General features: G+C 43.2%; 1 protein-coding gene across 6 annotated transcripts in view; it reads right to left on the reverse strand.

Annotated features, from left to right (window-relative positions):
* Positions 1–17,500, reverse strand: part of Lmpt (four and a half LIM domains protein limpet) — a 319,449-nt gene that overhangs the window by 213,929 nt on the left and 88,020 nt on the right. Inside the window, exon 1 of one of the 6 annotated variants that reach the window (XM_069338051.1) lies at positions 15,506–16,385. The exons of the other annotated variants lie outside the window; for them this stretch is intronic. Coding sequence (XP_069194152.1) covers positions 15,506–16,353 — 848 coding nt within the window. The 5' untranslated portion in view covers positions 16,354–16,385. Of the gene's footprint in view, positions 1–15,505; positions 16,386–17,500 lie in introns of those variants that run through there. 6 annotated transcript variants of the gene reach the window in all.

Below are 17,500 nucleotides of genomic sequence, written 5' to 3' on the forward strand. Positions count from 1 at the left end.
TTTGTGTTGTTTTGTTGGCTCTATAATGGTTGCTGGGGCTGCAAGAACATTCCACTGATTTGAACATTCAGTGAAAGCAGGATCGTGTATTCCTGCTGAATCTCTCAGGGTTGCAGGTAGGATATCTATTACGAGGTCGTGCGATGCGTGGGAGGAGGAAAGGAAGGCTGGTAGAGCAATTTGGGAGGCTGTGCGGACATCAAGGCCGCCGAGTCTTACAGGAAGGGATGCTTGCTCCCACTGAGAGTCGTCCAATGGCAGGTTCAGGACTTTCACCAGCATGGACCTCAGAAGGGTGTCGTACACATTTAACTTAGGGCTGCTGTAGGATGGAGAACATCTCAGAAAGTAGGTCAACTTAGGGAGAGACAGGCATCTTGTAAGGAGAAAGAGAGCATCATGGGCATCAATCTTGTCAATCCTGTCCTGCATTCTCTTTAGGTCAGTGATTTTTGCAGCCAGGACCTCTTCGATTGCTCGTGGGCCAATGGGGGCACCCAGGAGAGTGCAGTCCGGTTCCTCGACAACGAGAATGTCTGGAAGAACATTTTGTATTTGCCCAGTGATGTCTGGGTTGCGGGAGATTATTTCACATTTGGATGCATTGAGAATGAGGCCTAAGGCTGCTCCCTGCTCCTGGATTTTCCTTATATCCTCCAAAATGGTTTCCGGAGTTCCAGCTAGAGTGCCATCATCCAGGTACCAGATGTTTAGCTCGCTTGTCAGACTATCAGTGACCTCTTTGATAGCTAGGCAGAAAAGGAGGGGGGCTAAGGGGTCACCTTGTTGGACACCTTCACAGGAGTTTATTTCATGCTCCCCAAAAAGAAGCTTAGAGTCCCCACTGTAGCACGATCGGATGAATGGGTAAAGGGGACGGAAATGGCTGTGTACAGCCCTGAGGACCGCGTCTCTTCTGACTTGATTGAAGGCATTTTTGAAGTCAAGCTTTACTAGTGCCTTCTGGTCCGGGAGATCAGCAATGTAAGCCCGCGCTGCATGTGCTGCAGCTTCACAACCTAGGAGGATCCCAAACCAGAGCTGATGAGGTTTCAGCAAAGTGGCTGCTTCCTGGCTGATAGATCTCACTGCAGCCTTAGCTACAAGGCGTCGGAGGGTGTTGCCAACGGCAATGGGCCTGATACCCCTATCCTTCTTCTTTAGAGCACAGAGTGCTGCTCCATGAAAGAGAGGCCTGATGTCCTCAGGGATGCCGGGTTCAGCATTTGTTTGATGTGCTGGGGTCTTAGGCCTGTAAAGCCCCCTGCTGAACCTGTTGGGAAAGACATGGCTGCTTTGTACACCTCAGATTCTCGAACAGTCAAGGGTTCTATGCCAGCATTGTTTTCCTGGGGATCCCTGCTGCTGTCGGGGGCTCTGGGTGGGTGTATGTCTTGTAGAGCCTCTGCTGTCGTGGCGTTCCTGGGGGCAATGGTTATATATATATATATATATATATATATATATATATATATATATATATATATATATATATATATATATATATATAACTGAAAACTCACACCCCACAAGTGACTCGAACCCGTACTGCCAGGAGCAGTTTGCAACTGGTGTATAGGACACCTTAACCACTCGAGATGATTTGAGGTGCCCCAAAGAATGAAGTGATTTGATATAATACTATGACCAAGATTACCATCAGAGTGCCGGCGGGATGATGGGGAAATAGCCTCGGCTACCATCATCTTTTGTCCGGTCGTGATGGTCGAGTGGTTAAGGTATCCTGAACACCAGTTGCAAACTGCTCCTGGCAGTATGGGTTCGAGTCACTTCTGGGGTGTGAGTTTTCAGTTATATATATATATATATATATATATATATATATATATATATATATATATATATATATATATATATATATATATATATATATATGTCGTACCTAGTAGCCAGAACGCACTTCTCGGCCTACTATGCAAGGCCCGATTTGCCTAATAAGCCAAGTTTTCCTGAATTAATATATTTTCTCCATTTTGTTTCTTATGAAATGATAAAGCTACCCATTTCATTATGTATGAGGTCAATTTTTTTTTATTTGAGTTAAAATTAACGTAGATATATGACCAAACCTAACCAACCCTACCTAACCTAACCTAACCTATCTCTATAGGTTAGGTTAAGTTAGGTAGCCAAAAAAGTTAGGTTAGGTTAGGTAGTCGAAAAACAATTAATTCATGAAAACTTGGCTTATTAGGCAAATCGGGCCTTGCATAGTAGGCTGAGAAGTGAGTTCTGGCTACTAGGTACGACATATATATATATATATATATATATATATATATATATATATATATATATATATATATATATATATATATATATATATATATATATATATACACTAGCTGTACCCGGCCAAGCATTGCTGAGCCACAGCAACCTTCCCCGGTCTCCCAGTCCTCACCATTCCTCCCCTACCCCGTTCCTTTTTCCTCCCCACAATTACTCCCCCTCCCCTCTCTCGTCGTCCTCCCCACCATTCCCCACTCCCTCGTCCGATGAATTCCCAAATAATCTGATGTTCCCATCACTGAAATATAAGAAAAACAGTTAAAAAACGAAATAAAAACCGTTAAAAAAATAAAAAAAATAAACTATACTCACGAAATGAACGGTATGGTAAACAACACAGCTCAATCCCAACGCAATGTCACACAACATAATTAAATCAAAATGAAAATAAATCGAAATCCATGAAAATTTAATTTGTCAATACAATCAGAAACATTGAAATGGAATCGTAACATATTTAGTGTAGTGTGTGTGTTGCTATTACATGCAACAGATGGCGCTGTTTTTCAAAAAAGCATGTTTTTACCTGTCACAAGTGTGGCATCTATGTAGTAGATATATAAAAAAAAAAATGCGCGTATTCGAATGGAGCGTTGTGTCAAAATTTCAAAGCAATTGGTGAAGAACTTTCGAAGATTACAGCGTGTGTTGCTCTTACATCCAACAGATGGCGCTATTTTTCAAAAAAACATGTTTTTTCCTGTCACAGATGATGCATGTATATAGTAGGTATATAAAAATACGCGCCTATTTGAATGCAACATTGTGTCAAAATTTCAAAGCAATCGGTAAAGAAGTTTAGAAGATTTCCCCTCACATGAAAAACAGTTTTTCAAAAAATCTAGTTTTTTTTCCGTCACAGACATGACATCTATATAGTATGTATATAAAAACCTGTTCGGATGCGAATGGAACGTTGTGTGAAAATTTCAAAGCAATCGGTGAAGAACTTTCGGAGATTAGCGATATTGAACAAATGAATATTTCCATTTTTATTTATATAGATATAGCCAGGCCGAACAACAAGAGGGTGGGAAGTAGGGAAGAGAGAGAGTGAGAGGGAGAGGGAAATATATGGAGAGAAAATATGCCACAGAAAACCAGAGAGAAAGGAGAGGGGTGACTATAGCCGTCACAACGGCTGTTCTTTCAATTTCTGTCAAAATTGTAACCACTTTGGCCTATCCAAAAGCTTAAAAATGCAACCATTTGGCCTAACCTGTAATGTACGAACCTTGCCAACCCACCTAACCTATTAACAGGCTGGCCCCTTGAGGTTATCTTTAGTTGATTTCGGGACTTAGTGTCCCCGCGGCCCGGTCCTCGACCAGGCCTCCACCCCCAGGAAACAGCCCGTGACAGCTGACTAACTCCCAAGTACATATTTACTGCTAGGTAACAGGGGGCATAGGGTGAAAGAAACTCTGCCCATCGTTTCTCACTGGCGCCCGGGCTCGAACCCAGGACCACAGGATCACGTGTCCAGCGTGCTGTCTGCTCGGCCTCCGGCTCCCTGAGGCCAGTCTCGTCCTCTGCTGTTAAGGAACACAGTAAAGACATTTTTTATGTCGTGTAAATCCCCCAACTTCAAATTATAATGAACTATAAATTATCGCAGCTCCCTAAAATTAACGAGCTATCCCGTTTTCTATTGGCGAGTCCTTAGTTAGGTTAGGCTCGGGTAATTTACTGCATCATTTCCGTGACGTAGTGACAAAGAGTAGATCAGGGCGAGGGTGCCCACTTGCAGTAATTTCACTACACTCACTTTCAATTCTTTTCGACTAAACCTCAACATTTTGGAGTGTATAACGAGGCGAGAAGGGAGAGGTTCGAGGCTCTACACTCTCGTCTTCACAAAGTCAGCTGTTGGCGTTCCTTTTAATGTTATATTTCCTCTTTTATATATACTTTTTTGCTTCGTACTTCGTATATATATTTTTATTTATCTTTTTTATAAATATTCATTCATATAATTTTTGACTTTGAGGATTTTAGCAAATTCTGCCAAGAATATATATATATATAGAAAGAAACTCTGCCTTTTTTATATTTTAAACTTTTTTATATAAAAAATATAAATTATATATAATTTTTTATATAAAATATATATTTTTTTTATTTCTTTTTTATATAAAAAAACTTTTATATATATATATATATATATATATATATATATATATATATATATATATATATATATATATATATATATATGAGGAACTATATGTAAATGTACGGAAAACACAGTGGCCAGAGTTAAGCAAGGAGGATAAATTTAGAATAAGTCAACCGCACTGGATGGCAGCCAACTGATGACGTCACAGAGGTCGCATGGCATTTTATAATGTATGAAGGGGGAGGGGGAGGGGGGAGGACGCCATCTTTGATTACCTACGAACCTACGTAGTTCCCTATCTTGTATATTTTTAAATTGATGCATTGCTAAGTTGTGCGTTTCTAGCGCGTACATTACTAAGTTAGTAGGGTAAAGTGGGACGTACACCTTCCTCGTGGTGATGGCAGCGTCTCTGTCCACAAGGGTTTTGTCCGACCATTTTGGGTCGGACAGGGTTTTATTAAAGAATAGAGAATTTATACAAAATTTGACAATATCCTGAGTTACTTTACAATTTATTTAAATATTTTAGTTTTGTTTTATTATTTTTATAAAACTGTAATATCAATATAGGTATAGGTTCAGTACTAATTGTAATATCTTAACATACTAAGAAGGGTAGGTTAGGTTGTGGTTTTTTTATTCAGCTTTTCAAGGTAAACTCAAATATTCACAAGTTAGTATGTCACATATGCACTTAATCATAAGCAAGATATTGACTAGAAGCAAGTGCGAGAACAGGTTGGACAGGGAGTCAGTCGATTCACCTTTGAGTGAGAGATGATGATAGAGAGACACTGAGAGAAGGAGGGAGGGAGATAGAGGAGAGGGAAGGGTGAGACACCTGTGTAGGTATATAATCATCTCACAAGAAGCTTGGCCATCATTACCATGCACCTGGCCACAGGTGTAATGCCTTAATCACCTACAGCAGACGATAGGCAGGTAGACAGATAGATGGGCAGATGAACAGTCAGACATATGCTGGCAGTCTCTCACACACCAGCCACACACACGCACACATACACACAGAGGAAAGACGGCAGGAAATGCGCCTTACGACACTGGAAGACAGAAGAGTAAGGGGAGACATGATCACTTCCTACAAAATCCTCAGGGGAATCGACCGGGTTGACAAGGATAAACTATTCAACACTGGTGGTACGCGAACAAGGGGACACAGGTGGAGACTGAGTACCCACATGAGCCACAGAGACGTTAGAAAGAACTTTTTCATTGTCAGAGTAGTTAACAGGTGGAATGCATTAGGCAGTGATGTGGTGGAGGCTGACTCCATACACAGTTTATAATGTAGATATGATAGAGCCCAGTAGGCTCAGGAATCTGTACACCAGTTGATTGACAGTTGAGAGGCGGGACCAAAGAGCCAAAGCTCAACCCCTGCAAGCACAAATAGGTGAGTACACACGCGCGCGCGCACACACACACACACACACACACACACACACACACACACACACACACACACACACACACACACACACACACACACACACACACACACACACACAGAAGACAGAAGAGTAAGGGGAGACATGATCACAACCTACAAAATCCTCAGAGGAATCGACCGGGTAAACAAGGATAAACTATTCAACACTGGTGGGACGCGAACAAGGGGACACAGGTGGAAATTGAGTACCCACATGAGCCACAGAGACGTTAGAAGGAACTTTTTTCAGTGTCAGAGTAGTTAACGGATGGAATGCATTAGGCAGTGATGTGGTGGAGGCTGACTCCATACACAGTTTATAATGTAGATATGATAGAGCCCAGTAGGCTCAGGAATCTGTACACCAGTTGATTGACAGTTGAGAGGCGGGACCAAAGAGCCAAAGCTCAACCCCCGCAAGCACAAATAGGTGAGTACACACATACACACACACACACACACACACACACACTGGATACTAAAGGAAGGTGCAGAAGCACTAAGTGTGCCACTCTCTATGGTGTATAACAGGTCACTGGAAACGGGAGACCTTCCGGAAAGCTGGAAGACAGCTAATGTAGTCCCAATATACAAAAATGGTGACAGGCAAGAGGCACTGAACTACAGGCCAGTTTTCCTAACTTGTATACCATGCAAGGTGCTGGAGAAGATCGTGAGGAAAAGGCTCGTAGAGCATCTGGAGGGAAATAACTTTGTAACGCACCACCAACATGGGTTCAGAGATGGTAAATCGTGCCTCACAGGCCTAATAGAATTCTATGATCAAGCAACACAAATTAGGGAAGAAAGAGAAGGGTGGGCAGACTGCATTTTCTTTGACTGTCAGAAAGCCTTTGACACAGTACCTCACAAAAGGCTGTTACAAAAGTTGGAGCAACAGGCAGGAGTAAAAGGTAAGGCGCTCCAGTGGATAAGGGAGTATCTAAGCAACAGGAAACAGCGAGTAACTGTGAGGGGGGAGGCATCAGAGTGGCGAGATGTCACCAGCGGGGTCCCACAGGGCTCAGTACTTGAACCCATCTTGTTTCTAATATATGTAAACGACCTTCCAGAGGGTATAGACTCATTCCTCTCAATGTTTGCTGATGATGCAAAAATTATGAGAAGAATCAAGACGAATGAAGATAGACAGAGACTACAGGACGACCTGGACAAACTGGAAGAATGGTCTAGAAAATGGCTGCTAAAGTTCAACTCAGGAAAGTGTAAGGTAATGAAATTAGGCGAAGGGAGCAGGAGGCTGAACACAAGGTACCACCAGGGAGGTGAAATCCCGCAAGAGTCAAATAGAGAGAAAGATCTGAGGGTCGATATCACACTGAACCTGTCCCAAGAGGCCCACATCAAAAGGATATCATCAGCGGCATATGCTAGACTGGCCAACATAAGAACTGCATTTAGAAACTTGCGTAAGGAATCGTTCAGGACCCTGTATACCACTTATGTCAGACCAATCCTGGAGTATGCAGCTCCAGCCTGGAGTCCATACCTAGTTAAACACAAGACAAAGTTAGAGAAGATTCAGCGGTATGCCACCAGGCTCGTCCCGGAACTGAGAGGAATGAGCTACGAGGAAAGGCTAAAGGAGCTGAACCTCACATCCCTGGAAAACAGAAGAGTAAGGGGAGACATGATAACTACCTACAAAATTCTCAGGGGAATTGACAGGGTGGACAAAGACAAACTCTTCAGCACGGGTGGGACACGAACAAGGGGACACAGGTGGAAACTGAGTACCCACATGACCCACAGAGACGTTAGAAGGAACTTTTTCAGTGTCAGAGTAGTTAACAGGTGGAATGCATTAGGCAGTGATGTGGTGGAGGCTGACTCCATACACAGTTTATAATGTAGATATGATAGAGCCCAATAGGCTCAGGAACCTGTACACCAGTTGATTGACAGTTGAGAGGCAGGACCAAAGAGCCAAAGCTCAACCCCCGCAAGCACAATTAGGTGAGCACTATTAGGTGAGTACACACACACACCTCAGGGAGCCGATGGCCGACCGGACAGCACGCTGTACACGTGATCCTGTGGTCCCAGTTTCGATCCCGGGTGCAGGACAGAAAAGATGAGCAGAGTTTCTTTTATCCTATGCCTCCTGTTACCTAGCAGTAAATAAGTACCTGGGAGTTAGTCAGCTGTCACGGGCTGCTTCCTGGTGTGTGTGTGTGTGGTGTGGAAAAAAAAAGTAGTAGTAGTAGTAGTAGTAGAAACAATTGATTGACAGTTGAGAGGCGGGCCAAAAGAGCAGAGCTCAACCCCCGCAAGCACAACTAGGTGAATACACATACAAATCAGAGAATTTGGAGCGTGAAATACCTCTAGGGGCCAGTGACCATTGTGTCCTAGTCTTTGACTACATGATGGAATTCAAACTTGTGACCATGGGACAAGAGGTCTGGGAAAGGAGAGCTGACTACAGGAAAGGGGACTATATGAGGATAAGGGACTATCTGGGTGAAGTGCAGTGGGAGGAAGAAATTAGAGGAAAAATAGTCCAAGATATGATGGACCTAGTCATACAGAAATGCCAGGAGGCCGAAGAGAGATTAATACCAACAGTAAAGGGAAAATATAAGAGGAAATATAATAACCCATAGTTTAATAGAGAGTGTCAGGAAGCAAACATGGCCAGCAGGCGGGAGTGGAGGAAGTACAGAAGACAAAGGACCGAGGACAACAGGATCAGGTGCAACAGAGCTAGGAACGAAAAAGAAGTTCCTGTAAAATAGTTTATTATGGGGTACATGTGCAGGCGATGAGTCACAATAACGTGGCTGAAGTATGATGACCAGACCACACACTAGAAATTGAAGAGACGACGACGTTTCGGTCCGTCCTGGACCATTCTCAAGTTGATTCTCACAATCGACTTGAGAATGGTCCAGGACGGACCGAAACGTCGTCGTCTCTTCAATTTCTAGTGTGTGGTCTGGTCATCATGGGGTACATGTGTTGTGTTAGTTGACTCTTCCCTATTACACTGTTTTACAGGAACTTCTTTTCGACGGCTCATAAAATGAAGGAAAGGGTCCTGAAAGACATTATTGATAGAAACGTTATCTCTACAGACAAAAATCAGAAAGTACAATTGACAATCTACTACGAACACACAAAAAAAACGGCTAATCTGCTCATTAAAAACTCCCCAGACACCAAGCAGAACGCCTTGAAGGAGACCAACGTCGTCTATGCCTTCACATGCCCACTTGGGGACTGGAAGCCCCAAAGATCTCAGTATATAGGCAAGACAATAACGTCTCTTTCCAGGCGATTAACAATGCACAAACAACAGGGCTCCATCAAGGAACATATAATCTCTTCCCACAACCAGAGGGGCGGGGGGGGGTGGAGAGTCACTTTACATTCTTTACATTGATTTGTGGAACCAATTACCGCGTAACGTGGTGGAGGTCCCTCGATTGTTTCAAGCGCAGGTTGGACATGCACTCACGTAATTGTGCTTGCGGGGGATGAGCTCTGGCTCTTTGGTCCCGCCTCTCAGCTGTCAATCAACAGGTGTCCTGAGCCTATTGGGCTCTATCATATCTACATTATAAACTGTGTATGGAGTCAGCCTCCACCACATCACTGCCTAATGCATTCCATCTGTTAACTACTCTGACACTGAAAAAGTTCTTTCTAACGTCTCTGTGGCTCATGTGGGTACTCAGTCTCCACCTGAGTCCCCTTGTTCGCGTCCCACCAGTGTTGAATAGTTTATCCTTGTCTACCCTGTCAATACCACTAAGGATTTTGTAGGTAATGATCATGTCTCCCCTTACTCTTCTGTCTTCCAGTTTCGTAAGGTGCATTTCCCGCAGCCTTTCCTCGTAACTCATGCCTCTTAGTTCCGGGACTAGTCTAGTGGCATACCTCTGAACTTTTTCAAGCTTCGTCTTGTGCTTGACAAGGTACGGGCTCCATGCTGGGGCCGCATACTCCAGGATTGGCCTTACAAGATTCATACATACATATTTCATACAAGATTCATACAAGGTATACAAGATTCTGAATGATTCCTTACTAGTTCCTGAATAGTTCCTGAATGCTGTTCTGATGTTTGCCAGCCTCGCATATGCCGCAGACGTAATTCTTTTTATGTGGGCTTCAGGAGACAGGTTTGGTGTGATATCAACTCCTAGATCTTTCTCTTTGTCCGCTTCATGAAGTACTTTATCTCCTATTCTGTATCCTGTGTCTGGCCTCCTGTTTCCACTGCCTAGTTTAATTACTTTGCATTTACTCGGGTTGAACTTGAGCAGCCATTTGTTGGACCATTCACTCAGTCTGTCTAGGTCATCTTGTAGCCTCCTACTATCATCCTCTGTTTCAATCCTCCTCATAATTTTTGCATCATCAGCAAACATTGAGAGGAACGAATCTATACCCTCTGGGAGATCATTTACATATATCAGAAACAGTATAGGTCCAAGGACTGACCCCTGTGGGACTCCATTTGTAACGTCTCACCGATCTGAGACCTCACCCTTCACACTGACTCGTTGTCTCCTGTTGCTTAGGTATTCCCTTATCCAATGGAGTACCTTCCCTTTCACTCCAGCCTGCATCTCCAGCTTTTTCACTAGCCTCTTGTGTGGTACTGTATCAAAGGCTTTCTGGCAATCCAAAAATATGCAGTCTGCCCATCCCTCTCTTTCTTGCCTGATTTTTGTTGCATGGTCGTAGAATTCAATAAACTGTGAGGCAGGACTTGCCATCCCTGAACCCATGTTGATGCTGTGTTACAAATATCTTTCGCTCCAGATGCTCCACTAGCTTTCTTCGCACAATCTTCTCCATCAGCTTGCATGGTATGCAGGTTAGGGACACTGGCCTGTTGTTCAGTGCCTCCTGTCTATCCCCTTTCTTGTATATCGGGACTACGTTAGCTGCTTTCCAAATTTCTGGCAGTTCCCCTGTTGCCAGTGACTTGTTATACACTATGGAGAGTGGTAGGCTCAGTTCTCTTGCTCCTTCCTTTAGTATCCAAGGGGAGATTCCATCTGGGCCTATAGCCTTTGTCACATCCAACTCTAGTAAACACTTCCTTACTTCCCCGCTGGTAATCTCAAAGTCTTCCAGCGGTTCCTGGTTAACTATTCCCTCTCTTACCTCTGGAATTTCTCCTTGCTCTAAGGTGAAGACCTCCTGGAATTTCTTATTCAGTTCCTCACACACTTCCTTGTCGTTTGTAGTGAATCCTTCCGCCCTATCCTTAATTTCATAACCTGTTCCTTTACTGTTGTTTTTCTCCTGATGTGGATATGCAACAATTTAGGCTGAGTCTTTGCCTTGCTTGCGATGTCATTTTCGAATTGTCTTTCTGCCTCTCTTCTCATCCTGACATATTCATTCCTGGCATTCTGGTATCTTTCTCTGCTCTCCAGTGTCCTGTTATTCCTATAGTTTCTCCACACCCTTTTACTTTGCTGCTTAGCTAGCCTACATCTCTGATTAAACCATGGATTTCTCATCTTCATTTCACTGTTTTCCTTTTAGGCTGGGACAACCTTGTTTGCTGCGTTCTTGCACTTCTGCGTGATGTAGTCCATCATATCTTGGGCCGTCTTTCCCCTGAGCTCTGTTTCCCATGGTATATTTGTTAGGAATTTTCTTATCTCCTCATAGTTTCCCTTTCGGTATGCTAACCTTTTGGTTTCGGTACCCCTCCTCGAGTTCAATAACCCTTCCTCAACCAGATACTCAAACACCAGTACACTGTGGTCGCTCATTCCTACTGGGTCCTCAAAACCGATTTCCCTTATGTCGGAGTCGTTCAGGGTGAACACCAGGTCGAGGCTCACTCACATCGTTGTCTCTCATCCTTGTGGGTTCTCTGACATGTTGGCTTAGAAAGTTTCTAGTCGCCACCTCCACTAGTTTGGCTCTCCATGTATCCTCTCCTCCATGCGGTTCCTTGTTCTCCCAGTCTATCCTTCCGTGACTGAAATATACATGACTTTTGACATATATATGAGTGGGATTGAGTGGTTGTAGATAGGAGCTCCCTCGTATGGGCCAAGAGGCCTTCTGCAGTTACCTTTGTTCTTATGTAACTCATTCATACATATACGTCAAAGGCTTTAAAAATTGCAATGTATAATCATGCATAAATGAATGAGTTATATGTATCATGTAGAAATAATAATATATAAGCAACACATATGGCTTACGTTAGACTGTATCTTCAAGTTCATCATGAAACAAGTTGATGAAGTTTGAATTTTTGAATTATATAATTTCCGTTTATATTCGTGTGTCAGGAATTATCAGAGTTCTGTATATCTTCGTTCACTACATAGGGATATAGATTGTATGTTACCCATTTTCTTTGAATTGAATTTCAGATTTTTTCGTTCATTGAAACAATGATACATTTATATGAAGCAATGTAATTTACTGTTCCATAACTATTCGTTCCCAGAAACAATATTCAATTACGAACGATAGTTCCAGTTTTCATCGGTCATTGACGGTTACAGTTCAAATTTAAATGGTTTTGATCACTGACGGTTATAATTCAAATTTAAATGGTTCGGTCACTGACGGTTACAATTCAAATTTAAATGGTTTCCATCACTGAAATCATCATTGCTACAGATGATAAGATCACCACAACTTATAGTTTTCTAAGTTCCAGTTATCACCGATCACTGACGGTTATAATTCAAATTTAAACCAATTTTAGGATTTCAAAACACTGGAAGTAACAAGAGAAGTGCGGCTTGTGCTGGAACCTGCCGGCGACTACCTCTCCCGCCCTCCACAACCCACCTCCCGCCTGGAGGCTTCCAGTGAGTCACAGTTGCCTTGAGAGGCTTCTATGGCATCCGAACCTGTCCTCGTCGGCGTTCAAACACCCACTTGATGCCATTATAACGTTTCGAAAAGCCTATAAATGCCTTTGTAAATTCTCAATCACGTTATAGAGGCCTTTGCGAGGTACTAAATAGTGTCAAGAAGCTATTGCAAGGTTTCGAACACCTTCTAGACGCCTCTGCAAGCTATATATCACCATAAGGAAGCTTTTGAGAAGTTTCAACCCCTTCCTTAGAGACTTAGGAGGCTTCAAATCCCTTTTAGAGACCTTTTGCGAGGTTTAAACACCCACTCTCTGGAAGCCGTTGCTAGATTATAAAGCCATCTTAGGGATCTTTGCGACGTCTCAACTCCTTCTATAGAGGCTTTACGAGGTTTCAAATTCCCTCTAGAGGCCCTTGCGATGTTTCAAACTCCTTCTAGAGGCCCTTGCGATGTTTCAAACTCCCTCTAGAGACCCTTGCGATGTTTCAAACTCCCTCTAGAGGCCCTTGCGATGTTTCAAACTCCCTCTAGAGACCCTTGCGATGTTTCAAACTCCCTCTAGAGGCCCTTGCGATGTTTCAAACTCCCTCTAGAGGCCCTTGCGATGTTTCAAACTCCCTCTAGAGGCCCTTGCGATGTTTCAAACTCCCTCTAGAGGCCCTTGCGATGTTTCAAACTCCCTCTAGAGGCCCTTGCGATGTTTCAAACTCCCTCTAGAGGCCCTTTTCAGCGTTTCGAAGGAAGTTCGACAGTTCTGAATTGTGTTTAGAGACAAGTTTACCACAGCATAAGAAATATTTTTTTAAGCAAGAAATATAGATGCCTCTTTGGCAAGGTTTCCTGTGGCCATTTTGTAGGTTTACAGGTCAGAGAGGTTAGTAAATTACCTCAAAGGTTCCTTAGAGATTAACATAAGAATATTAACGAATAAAATTAGAGCAGAATAAGACTCTAAAATACAACAGTAGTTATGAAAGTCGAGCAACCGATATAGACTTATTAAAACCTACTGAACACTTACGAGAATAAATGGAGAACTCCCGTAAAAAGAATACAATTAAAAAATATTAGAAAACAAAAGTATAAATTATTTTTCAACAGAATAACAAAACTGGCCGAATAACAAATTATAGAAAGAATAATATAAGAACACAAGAACATGTAATATGCCAAAGAACAACATTGAAAGGAAATCTAGACGATACTTTTACCCACTTGGTCTTCTGTCCACCATACAACCTGGTCTTTCCAGACCCTCTGACGGCGTGGGGAGTGACGTTAATGTTGGTTGTTGTGGGTTGGGAGAGAGAGAGGAAGGGAGGGTGAGCTGGAGGGAGTGAGGGAAGATGGAGGGAGTGAGGGAAGATGGAGGGAGTGAGGGAAGATGGAGGGAGTGAGAGAACATGGAGGGAGCGAGGGAAGATTGAGGAAGGATGGAGGGAGACAGGGCGTGTCCACTACGATCCTGAAAAGGGTCACGAAGGAGAGATACCAAAGAGCGGAAAGATAAGAAATAAGTGAGAGTTAATAAGATAACGAGAGAGAGAGAGAGAGAGAGAGAGAGAGAGAGAGAGAGAGAGAGAGAGAGAGAGAGAGAGAGAGAGAGAGAGAGAGAGAGAGAGAGAGAGAGACAGAGAGACAGAGAAAGAGAGAGAGAGGCGGACACAATGACACTCATTGCATACTCTAATAAACACTTACTTCAACGTACTCTAAACGATCGCTTACTCTCCAGTCTTACCTGCAAAACAGAAAATGAGAATTAACGTTAAGTCAGCAGACAATGACAATAAAATAACTTTACTAGCTAAAACTACGGGCTTACCATAGCCCGTGCTACTTTGAACATTTTGTTCCAAGTAGCGAATCTTTAACAACAACAACATGTAACGATAGATGATAGGTTTAATAATAGATACCTACTACGTCATCAAAATATATATATTTACTGTTAATTTAAGTCCTGGATAATAATAAGGATTAAAGTATACTTGCTGGTTGGTCAGTATGCTGATCAGTAGGTCTTAATAACCCTCCAGAGGTTGATAGGCCTTAATAACCCTCCAGAGGTTGATAGGTCTTAATAACCCTCCAGATGTTGATAGGTCTTAATAACCCTCCAGAGGTTGATAGGCCTTAATAACCCTCCAGAGGTTGATAGGTCTTAATAACCCTCCAGAGGTTGATAGGTCTTAATAACCATCCAGAGGTTGATAGGCCTTAATAACCCTCCAGAGGTTGATAGGTCTTAATAACCCTCCAGAGGTTGATAGGCCTTAATAACCCTCCAGAGGTTGATAGGCCTTAATAACCCTCCAGAGGTTGATAGGCCTTAATAACCCTCCAGAGGTTGATAGGTCTTAATAACCCTCCAGAGGTTGATAGGTCTTAATAACCCTCCAGAGGTTGATAGGCCTTAAAAACTCCCTCTACGTTGAAAGAATTTAATAACTCCCTTGAGTTTATTAAGCCTTAATAACCCTTTGACTCACATTAGCCTTAATAAACCTTACAGAGGCTTATAATCTTACAATCCGTTCAAACTTATTTTCATATATGTTCAGAAATCCGCATTTATGAAAATAAAGAATTAATGTTTTGTTTAGATTCTTAGTTTGAGCGAACACAAGGCACTGGACGACACACTTGGCATTTTACTAAGCAGCAAAGATTATTTGTCTCGTAATATGTCAATGAAACCTAATATATTCCCACAAATATATTTAATATGGTACATATGAATTTTGTGTCAAGTGGGAAATCGGAAAATGGAAGGGATGACTTACCTATGTTTAGCGACGGTGTCTGTAGCATGTCGGATCTGCCATCCTTCCTCGATCCTGTAGGGCAGGACTTGGGGCTGCCTCCTGCCTTCCTCTTGTCTTCTCGTCTCTTCCTCTCCTTCTTCTCCTCCTCCTCCTCCTCCTTCTCCTTCGTCCTTAACACTGTCATCCTCAGAGGACACGCGGATCTTGGGCCGACAGCCTCCGTGTCTGGGAAGACGAGGTGAGGAAGTATCCTCGTCTGTGGTGGCTGTGGTGTCACTGACGGAGGAGGAGCTCTCAGACCTGCTGGTGGTGGGGCTGAGGGAGGGGCTGGAGACACTGGGGCTGCTGGGAGGATTAGGGGAGCTGGAAGACCCTCGAAGGAGGGGTGAACACGACGAAGGGACATTGAAGGAGTTGGTCCTTCCCTTTGGATGAGACTGATGGGGGACATTGCGGTGGGTGAAGGAATTTGTCCTGGGGAATAGACGAGGCTGCTGCTGCGGTTTCTGCTGTTTCTGCTGCTGCTGCTGTTGGGACTTCTCCGGAGCTCTCGGGGACGGAGGGCTGGACGTGCGGGAGTCTGAAGGGGTCGGAGACGGCTTGCGACTGCCTCTTGGGGAGTGCGACGCAACGAACGAAGAAAACGGAGAGAGAGTAGCAGCCAGAGACGAGGCAATGGCCGATGTTATCTGGTGTGCCTCTCCCCTCTTCTCCTTCTCTTTGCTTTTGGACTTGTCCTTGTCTTTGTCCTTTTCACTGTCCTTGTTACCCTCCCCATTCCCCTTCTCTCTGAAACTGTCTGTCTTACGGCGGAACGTGAAGTTTCGATCCTTACTAAAACTAACTTGAGGCCTCAAGGGTTTCATCTTGCAGGTCGGGTCAATGACCCTCCTTCACAGGACACAACCAACCTCCCCTCCTCCTCCTCCTCTCCCTCCTCCTCCTCCGAGGTCATCGTGTCCGCATAACATGACCTCGCTGCGAACTGCGAGGTGATTTACGACACTCACGTCGTTATCATCACGTTTTTGCCAAGTTTATGCTCAAAGACAAGATTTAACTCGTTTTCTGTTTTCATTTTGACGCACCAATGCTTCGCATTTACCTCTATTTTACATTATATATTTCCAATATTTATAATTTTAATTTTTTTTTACTATGTTTCTATATATGGTTTACATTTCTTTTTAAATTGCTACTATTTTTGTTAAAAATATTTTGTTTGTATTCTTTGCCTTGATAGACCAGCATAGTGTTTTCTCATATATGTCACGTTCTCAGTCTTATGTTTTAAATTCTGTTGGAATTTATATTTTTTTTATGGGTTTTGTCTTAGTACTTTAGACCAGTGTCCCTTGTTCATTATTCATCTTGTACCTGTTTTTTTTTTATATTATAACATTATTCTTGTTCAGTTACCGTGTGACTTCTGTGTCAATTTCCTGCTCAGTCCAGTTTACACGCTTCCACGCGTTCGGTTCCCGGTTCATCACCTGTCACTTCCTGTTTGCCTTTATTCGTTTATTTTCCTTGTAATATACACGTGACTTTTTGCCTGTTTTCTTGTAAATACTCTCCACAAGCTCCTTCCTTGACGCCAGGCTACACCAGGAGGGGCGAGGGGGGGGGGGACTAATCAAGTTTTGATGACGATGAGTCACAATAACGAGGCTGAAGATATAATGACCAAACCACACACCAGAAGGTGAAGAGACGAGGTTTGTGTCTCGGAGAGGCTGCAGGATCCAGTAAGTTCAGTAGAATTTCGGTTTCAACACCTTTTGACCCATGTCGAGGCTCAGTCGATTAAGGCAGCATCTGGGATGCTCTCGGACGCAGGTTCGAATCCTCGTCACGGCCCTTGTGGATTTGTTCTCGTGAAGAGACGACGACGTTTCGGTCCGTCGTGTGATAATGTGTCCAGGACCGACACGTCGTCGCTGCTCTACGTCTGATGTGTACTTTGGTCACCACTCAACTTTTACCTCTAAACAGCAGTAACATTTATTGTAA

The sequence above is a fragment of the Procambarus clarkii genome, chromosome 5 (assembly GCF_040958095.1).
Source record: "Procambarus clarkii isolate CNS0578487 chromosome 5, FALCON_Pclarkii_2.0, whole genome shotgun sequence".
Lineage (NCBI taxonomy): Eukaryota > Metazoa > Arthropoda > Malacostraca > Decapoda > Cambaridae > Procambarus > Procambarus clarkii.